At 41.1% G+C, this 9,134-nt stretch overlaps 1 protein-coding gene across 1 annotated transcript in view; it reads left to right on the top strand.

Annotated features, from left to right (window-relative positions):
- The window catches only part of myo10 (myosin X), a 70,558-nt gene that overhangs the window by 49,857 nt on the left and 11,567 nt on the right, over nt 1-9,134 (top strand). Inside the window, exons 20-31 of the mRNA XM_065266556.1 lie at nt 778-902; nt 1,053-1,167; nt 2,443-2,549; nt 2,642-2,869; nt 3,857-3,893; nt 4,763-5,656; nt 5,751-5,868; nt 6,927-7,170; nt 7,498-7,593; nt 7,688-7,781; nt 7,861-7,916; nt 8,127-8,269. Coding sequence (XP_065122628.1) covers nt 778-902; nt 1,053-1,167; nt 2,443-2,549; nt 2,642-2,869; nt 3,857-3,893; nt 4,763-5,656; nt 5,751-5,868; nt 6,927-7,170; nt 7,498-7,593; nt 7,688-7,781; nt 7,861-7,916; nt 8,127-8,269 — 2,257 coding nt within the window. The remainder of the gene's footprint in view (nt 1-777; nt 903-1,052; nt 1,168-2,442; nt 2,550-2,641; nt 2,870-3,856; nt 3,894-4,762; nt 5,657-5,750; nt 5,869-6,926; nt 7,171-7,497; nt 7,594-7,687; nt 7,782-7,860; nt 7,917-8,126; nt 8,270-9,134) is intronic.

The raw sequence follows: 9,134 nt of genomic DNA, 5'->3' as shown, positions 1-9,134 counted from the left end.
TGTTAGGAGTGTGTTGTACAGAAATGAGTAAAGAAACATTGCTTTAAAAGGACAAGGATGTTTAGACAGATGCTGAGAGTTTTTCCAGACCTTTGAATTTCTGCTGCTGTTGTGATTATTTTTATGAAGGTTGCAGGGTGTTTATTACCATAATAAATAGCCTTAGTTTTCAAATAGGTGGTTTATCAGAGTATTAGAGTTTTTAAATTGTCTTTTAGGAAGGGAAATAAATTATATTTTCGATATCTTCTGTCTAAAACAATTATTAATCTTTAATCAGTATATATAAGTGTTTGTTTGAGCATGTGGAAATATGCTTTTAGGAGAGGATAAAAGAGACTTTATATCGACTCTTATCAAGTCCTAAACCAGCAGCCATCCCCCTATGAAATACACACACTGACATTGATCCTGTCTGCTGCATGTATCAGTATGTTAATTTGGCCCCCGAAAATGTGTGTGTGTGTTTGTATTGACCTCGCTCTCACAGAGCTCATTCAGATCTCATCTCTTCATCTCACTTTCATTCGTCAGTCGATCCGCTTCATCGCTACATCTACATAGATGACATTTAGAAGCGGGGATCACAGCGCCCCGTTTCCGACCTCACCCCCACACGGGGTCAGAGGTCATGGGGAGAGGGGGTGATAATGGCCCATTTAGTGTTTTGAAGAATAAATCTAGTCAAATTCAACCCTCTATATTTGAAACTAAAATTAATTCAGCCAATTTAAATGTAGGACTTTCAAATTCAATCTCTCTCTCTCTCTCTTTCAGATGCCCGATCAGTTTGAGCATTCTGTAGTTCTCAATCAGCTGAGATATTCTGGGATGTTGGAGACCGTTAAAATCAGACGTTCCGGTTTTCCGGTTCGTAGAACTTTCAAGGATTTCTGCTCCAGGTTGGTCCACATTTTACCCCAAACATTATAAACTCACATCATGTTGCTGCTTGACCATTTCAAAGTATCGTATGGATAATGGCAGGTCATCTTTTTTTAGTGACTTGATTCGTTTTTTAATTTGTAACGATCAAACGCTTTGTTTGTTAGGTATTACGTGTTGATGAGGGGCGTGGCTTTGTCAGATGACCTCAGGGGGCGGTGCCAGCTCTTGCTGCAGCTCTATGACAACAGCGGGGTTGAATGGCAGCTGGGAAAAACCAAAGTGAGACTAAGTTTCAAAACTATACTGTTATATTAGATTTTTTTTCTGAATGCTACTTAAAGGGACACTCCATTTAAAAAAATATATATGCTCATTTTCCAGCTACCCTTAAGATTTTTACTCTTTTGGAATCCATTCAGCTGATCTCCGGGTCTGGCGCTACCACTTTTAGCATAGCTTAGCATAATCCATAGAATCTGATTAGACTAATAAATAACCAAAGAGTTTAAATGTTTTTCCTATTTAAAACTTGACTCTTCTGTAGTTACATTGTGTACTAAGACCGATGGAAAATTAAAAGTTGCAATTTTCTAGGCAGATATGGCGAAAAACTATACTCTCATTCTGTCGTAACATGGCTGCAGGAGGCACAATGATATTACGCAGCAGCCAAAAATAGTCCCCTTAGTATCTTTCAATAGCAGGGGACTATTTTCGGGCATTACGTAATATCATTGTGCCTCCTGCAGCAGCAAAGTCCTTGATTATTACGCCAGAATGAGAGTATAGTTCCTAGCTATATCTGCCTAGAAAATTGCAACTTTTAATTTTCAATCGGTCTTAGTACACAATGTAACTACACAAGAGTCAAGTTTTAAATAGGAAAAATATCCAAACTCTTTGGTCATTTTTTTGCGCGATGCTAATGGTCTAATCAGATTCAATGGATTATGCTAAAAGTGGTAGCGCGAGACCCGGAGACCGGCCGAATGGATTCCAAAACGGTAAGAATCAAATGCTTAACTCCTGGGGGAGCTGAAAAATGAGCACATTTTCAAAAAAAGTGGAGTGTCCCTTCAAGTACATAAAGTACATATGTAGTGCACAGGGGCGTCGGACTGGGGGTAAAACCAGTACTGATTACCAGGGTCCAAAGGAAGAGAGGGCCCTTGAAAAGTCTGAAATATATTATGGGGTTGGGCATGGGGGCCGATCAGGACTGCCTATGCATAGGGCCTGAGATCTTGTGCAACGCCCCTGGTAGTGCACAAACCGATCAGAGGCCCCATTGACTTCTGTAGTAGGAAAAAGTAATACTATGGAAGTCAACGGGGCCTCTGATCGGTTTGGTTACAAACATTCCTCAAAATATCTTCCTTTGTGTTCCTCAGAACAAAAATATTTATACAGGTTTGTAACAACATGAGAGTGAGTAAAGAATGACTATGCCTTTAAAAGATATACTTCAATGACTACTAGCTGGTTTTATTCAATAGATTAGTTGTGATTTATGGTTATGGTGTGAGTGATGGCTTTTGATTGGATGTTTTATAGGCATTTTTAAAAGAAAGTTTGGAGCTTCGGTTGGAGAAGCAGAGAGAAAAAGAAGTGCTCAAAGCGGCATCTATTATCCAAGCGCACATACTGGGCTACAGAGCACGGTAAACATGCACACACACCACTCGCCTGTTAATTCAAACACACACACACACACTTACTTTAACTCAATCTCTTTGCCCTCTGCTGGCTTTAGGACACAGTACAGGCGTCTACTGCAGTGCATTGTGGTCGTTCAGAAAAACTACCGTGCAATGTTTTGGCGCCGGCGTTTCCTTATGATGCGATGGGCCACTATTACCCTACAGAAGAGGCTCAGAGGTCAAAGGGCACGGCGACTTTACGCGCTCCTCCTGGAGGAGAAGAGAAGGAGAGAAGAAGAAGAACAGAAGAGACGAAAAGCAGAACAGGAGGCACTAGAGAGGTGGGTTGTCATTTTTATTTTTTTGTAAAATGCATGTTGCATGTTTTATTAAGTCCTTCTAGAAAAACGCTGAGTTTGTTGCGGGCAAAAATCCACGTTTTCTTAAAAAAATCAATTTTTGCAATTTATTCAATTTTATGCGATGGAATTGCGGGAACTTGCAAAAATTGCTGGAACTTGCAAAAACTGCAGGAACTTGCAAAAACTGTTTGCAACTTTTCATTGATGTTCACGTCACGTAATTACGTCACTTCATGACGTTCCCATGGCAACAGGGGACAAGGCTGTGCTTGTGTAAAGTAAGGGGTTGTGCACACCAAAACTTTTAAACGCCTGGAGGACACCTATTGCCAGCTGTTTTTTCAGCCGAGCGCTTTTTAGCTGTGATACTTTAGCTGTGAGCCGGTTGGTTGTTGTGATACTTGTCCCGCCCCTCCTCCACTGTGATTGGACGACCGTGTGAGAACTGACATTGACAAGCGGAGCTTTTCACCCAAAGTTGAATCTCTTTCAACTCTCAACGCTCAGCGCCGAGCGTGGAAAAACCGCAGAGCGCTAGCTAATTTTAATAACGCTGAAATCAATTGAAAACATGCGCCGGCCACGGGCATAAAAGCTTTGGTGTGCACGCCCCCTAAAATGCAACATTTTTCAACTTTCTGCTAAAATATATGTGACTTTTTGCTACGACAGTGCAGGGATTATAAAATCATGCAAGCCCCGCATATTTTGTGCGCAGAAATCTGCAATTTATACGACGAAAGTGCGGTGTATTTAAAAAATTCGGCCTTCGCATAAATATGCAGACTTTGGCTGATTATGCATTTTTCTGGAGGGCGTGTTTATTGCATGGAGCTAGCAACACCATTGTCATGATAAAATCTCATGTTAAAGTTGATAAAAGTTGTTAAAAGTTGTATTACCTTTTTAGTGTGTTTATTTTGAAGTGAAGTTTTTAATGTCCTTGTGATGTTGTCTGTTTTACAGAGAGAGACAGCGGTTGGAGCTGGAGATCCAAGCACGAGTTAGTAAAATTTTGTTTTCAAAACAGCCAAACACCAAATTATACAGCAGAGTTTCTCAATCAGGGGTCCAGGGCCATGAAATAAATAAATACAAATTTTTACAATGACAAAACACGCATTAAAATAAGCTAAAACTATTTTTTTTAACAAATATAAATCTTTCTAGTAAGTAAGAAAGTTGAAGATATAAATTGTGAGTAAGGGAGCCTTTAATATTGATGTGGACAATGTAGGGCCTTAAAGTCACAGAGAACAGGAAGTCCCAATTGATTTCCATATGAGGAAAGTAGGGGGCGTGGCTTGTGTTTTCCAATACGAATTGATTGGACATAGAAAAGTAGGCATTTTATTTAGAAATGGAACTCGCAGCAGACTGACAGTTGGGAGGCGGAGTTAACGGATGCTCCGCCCAAACTGTCTAGCTGACGTCATCAGAGAAGGATCAGAAAGTACATTTTTAGATTTAATTCAAATTTATGAGGCCACATGCATTTAGAAAAAAACAATGACCCACATGTATAAATTGTTTATAATGAACACAGATTCCGTTAAAAAAATAAGAATTGTGAGTTTTGATTTCATGGGGGCTTTAAAGTCAAAAGAGTTGAGATCCATTGGTTTATACGTCTAATGACATCACATTTAAATGACATTGACTGTTCCAGAGGTCTTTCATAACTTTTCTTTTCCATATCAAATCACTTTATTGTAACATTACCAATAGCACATGTGCAAGTTGTGAGTGAAAGTCTTACGTGCATTCAGACATTTTTTTAATTTCTGTTTAATGAAAAGTATTATTTTTTATAATCAAATACTATTTAAGTTGCATGTTGGGTGTAACAGCGTATTTTTTGCCCTCTTGTAGGAAGAGGAGGCACGAAGATTAGAGGAGGAGATTCGCATAAAGAGTTTATCTCCCGATCCAATACCACCAGACGTTATCACACCAGAAGACGTCCCACCTGAGTGTGGCTCTATAGCAGAGAATTCATTGGTGGAGGAGGTGCTTGACGCTGTGTTTGAGAACGAGACGAACCAGGCAACCCAGGTGGAGGAGATCTTACGTCTAGAACGAGAAATTGAAGGTCTCCGGCGACAAAAAGAGGCTCAGGAGCAGAGCCTGAATGCGCAGTCGCTGCAGCGTCTGCAGTGGCTGCGCGATCAGGAGCTGCGCAGACTGGAGGAAGAGGCCTGCAAGGCCGCGCAGCAGTTCCTCACCTCGCTGAACTTCGATGAGATCGATGAGTGTGTCCGCAACATTGAGAGCTCGCTGGTGGGGCCTGATGGCTCACCACAGGGAGGAAGCAGAGGTGAGGAAGAGGAAGAGGTGGATGAAGGGCTTGGCGTGGAAGAAGATGGATTTAAAGACTCTCCGAACCCCAGCGAGCACGGGCACTCGGATGGCCAGCGCACTAGCGGTATCCGCACCAGCGACGATTCGTCAGAGGAGGATCCTTACGCCAACGATCGCATGCCCCCACCTCCTCCCCCGCTCAACATAGCCTTTTACGGTCCGCCTTCTTGTGGCACCGGCTATTCTCACATGGTACAGGAAGAGGAGACGGAGCTAATCCCACCTGATGAAGACTCTGATTATGATGCAGATGATTATGATGGTGAAGGTGGGCTTATCATGCGACCTCCCAGTCTTCCTCCTCACAACGACCCCTGGTCACGTGACCAACGCAGCTCCTTTGCAACCAGCACCAGTGTTAGTTCAGGGGCGTATCGCTTTAGCTCAGAAGGGCAACAATCCTCAGTGAGTATCACATATTTGCTGTAAAAAAAAAATTAATACACATAAACTCGTGCATCTGTTGTAATTGTTGACTTTGTGTCCTCATCTCTTTTAGTTTGAAGACAGTGAAGATGATTTCGATCGGTTTGACACCGATGATGAATCTTACCGGCGTGATTCTGTCTATAGCTGTGTTACTCTCCCCTACTTCCACAGTTTCCTTTATATTAAAGGTAAAAACCCCTTCCACTAATTTCTCAGTGCCTTTTCGATTTATTTGTTATTAATTTGTGCCGTTTGTTTGGGCAACCATCACTATTAAAGATAAACACAACCTCCAGTATTTTATTATGTTCTTACCTCAACTTAGACAAATTAATACATACCTATCTTTATTCAATACGTGCACTCAATCTTTGTACAGCGCGTTGTGAATGTGTTAGCATTTAGCCTAGCCCCATTCATTCCTTAGGATCCAAACAGGAATGAATTTAGAAGCCACCAAACACTTCCATGTTTTCCTTATTTATAGACTGTTGCATGAGTGGTTACACGAGTTAGGATGGTGGTACAAAATAAAACGAGGAAAGAATGGGGCTAGGCTAAATGCTAACACATTCACAAAGCGCTGTAGAAAGTGCACGAATTGAAAAAAGATAGATATATATTAATTTGTCTAAGTTGAGGTAAGACCATAGTAAAATATTGAAAAACTGTGGTGTTTTCTTTTAACTCTTTCCCACCATTGACGAGTTATCTCGTCAATTAAGAAAAAACACTTCCTTGCCAATGACGAGTTTTTAAGGCAATACATATTTTCGCTATTATTCACTAGATGGCGCTCTTATTCAACTTATAAAACATTGAAGCATCTACTGATCCAAAAACAGTAAAAACTTTGTGTGTGTTGTGATCATCAATCTGAATCTGATCTCTAACAAAAGTCCTGCAATTATCTCAGCTTTTAGCTCAAAATTTACCCATATTTGAGAGGTGATAAAAATATATATGTTTTTTTATATATTGTATGTTTACATATTTAAAGAAGAAAATTTTCCTGAAAATCATAAAAAATGCTGCCGCTGGCTGGCAACTTTTTTTTAAACGCTGACGGGGAAAGGGTTAATATTGCTCATTCAAACAAGCTTCTTCCAAAACATGCATAATTTTCATACATTTGTTAGAACATAGAAACTTCTTAGCCAGCATGTTAAAGAGTTTTCCCATGCAGTGAAACACATTTTTCAGAATACTTTGCACATGTTGCTTCAATGTTACTTGCACATTACAGGTGGCCTGTTGAACTCCTGGAAACGTCGCTGGTGTGTGTTAAAGGATGAAACCTTTCTGTGGTTCAGGAGCAGACAGGAGGCTCTCAAACAGGGCTGGTTGATGAAGAAGGGCGGGGGCTCGTCCACGCTCTCACGACGCAACTGGAGACGCCGCTGGTTCGTCCTGCGACAGAGCAAACTCATTTATTATGAGAATGACACAGAGGAGAGGATGAAAGGCATGCTGGACATGCACGAAGCCAAGTAAGATCTTTGCAAGTGATAAAACTCTCGCTTAAAGGCGGGGTGCATGATCTCTGAAAGCCAATGTTGACATTTGAAATCACCTAAACAAACACGCCCCTACCCCAATAGAATCTGGACCTTCTTTTGATAGACCCTCCCCACACATACGTAACCCAGGCAACGATGTCAGTTAGTAGACACGCCCCTTACTGCTGATTGGCTACAAGTGTGTTTTTAAAAATCATGCACCCTGCCTTTAACTCTCTATTCAATTTCGTTTATTAATCTGTCACATTGTGTTTTTACGTTTTGTCTCTCTCTCTTTCTCTCTCGTTGTGGTTCTAGAGAGATTATTGATGTAACAGGGAAGGAAAACGGCCTAGACATCGTAATGCCGTCGAGAACATACCACCTCATCGCAGAAACAGCAGAGGATGCCAGGTGACTGATTTATTGCACGTTTGACGCTAAAAGTACTGATGGATAAAATTGCTAAATGGTGGTTTTTGATTGGCCCTCTCTGTTTGATGTGCAGTCATTGGTTCAGCGTGTTGAGTCAAGTGCACACGTCTACAGAACAGGAAATACGAGAGATGCACGACGAACAAGCAAATCCTCAAAATGCTGTCGTAAGTAAAATTATGCACATCTGTATATACGCAGAGCTTGATGCATAAAATGATGATGCAAACTGTGTGTTTCTCTTAGGGCACGTTGGACGTGGGGATGATTGACTCTGTATGTGCATCTGATAACCCAGAAAGGTAAGGGACCTTTAGGCACACGGATACAAAGAAGACATTGTTATTGTTATGACGATACATCTGATCCAATGAGATAAGCCCTGTCACGTTTCACAATGTGTGCATGTTTTATACTTCGTATGTTCAGATCTTCAGTTTACATCATAATATTGATTCTGACATGTCTGTACAAAATTCTAAATGTTTTCGGACTTTTTCTCGTCTCTCCAGGCCAAACTCATTTGTGATAATCACAGCACATCGGGTGTTACAGTGCATGGCTGAATCAGCGGAGGAAATGCATCACTGGATCACGCTGCTCCAGCGTACTAAAGGAGACACACGTGTACAGGGTCAAGAGTTCATTGTCAGGGGTAAGAGGTCAAAAGCTACGCTCAGATTTCATTAGTTTAACTTATTTGTATTATCTGGATTGGTAACAAAGCTAAGCAGGTAGACACAGACAAAATAAGATATAAAATAAATACAGAAAGAAAGACATAGGGGCTGTTTACACTTGGTATTAAGATGTGTTTTCCTCGATCGGATCACAAGTGGACGAGAGAGACACATTACGTTTACACCTGGTATTTAAATCTGTCTCTTTTGTCCACTTTCGACCGCATCTGTCCTGAATACTGTGAGGGGGTGGTCTGTGAGACTGTGGGCGAGTCTCTCTGCTGTCATTCAAACCCAAGCGGGAGTAATTATGAGTTTATATGGACGCAAACTAATATTATGTCGGAGTCCACTGCTTGTTTAGCAAGTAAACACGCTGCACAGAGTTTTGTAAATGTATATGTTAAAGCTTTCTCTGAATTTTTAGCGCAATTGATGAAATAGGATCGCGCAACTTTCACACGCTTTCAAAACTAAACTACGGAGATCAGCCGCTTTAGTTTATCAATGAAAGGCTAAAAATAGCGCTGTTCACCGTGTGTTCACGCCAGGAGTTAAAAAAGAAGTAAAACTTGTGTTTAATACCTCAGATTAGATAAATGGGCGGAGAGAAGGCGGTCGCGTGTGGCTATTCGAACACATTCAACCACATTTGCGTTCCGCAACTCCAAAGCGATCCGATCGAAAGTGGTTTCGACTACCTCTGGATGTGGTTGAAAGTGGTCGAAAGTGCACGAGCTCAAAACGTTTTGAACACAGTTTACACCTGGCATTAACGTCGTCCACTTGTGATCCGATCGACAAAAACGCATGTTAATGCCAAGTGTAAACAGCCTCATA

Source organism: Paramisgurnus dabryanus, chromosome 6 (genome assembly GCF_030506205.2).
Source record: "Paramisgurnus dabryanus chromosome 6, PD_genome_1.1, whole genome shotgun sequence".
In the NCBI taxonomy this organism is placed as follows: Eukaryota; Metazoa; Chordata; class Actinopteri; order Cypriniformes; family Cobitidae; genus Paramisgurnus; species Paramisgurnus dabryanus.
The sequence above is the reverse complement of the archived record's forward strand: the minus strand, read 5'-3'. Positions and strand labels throughout refer to the sequence as shown.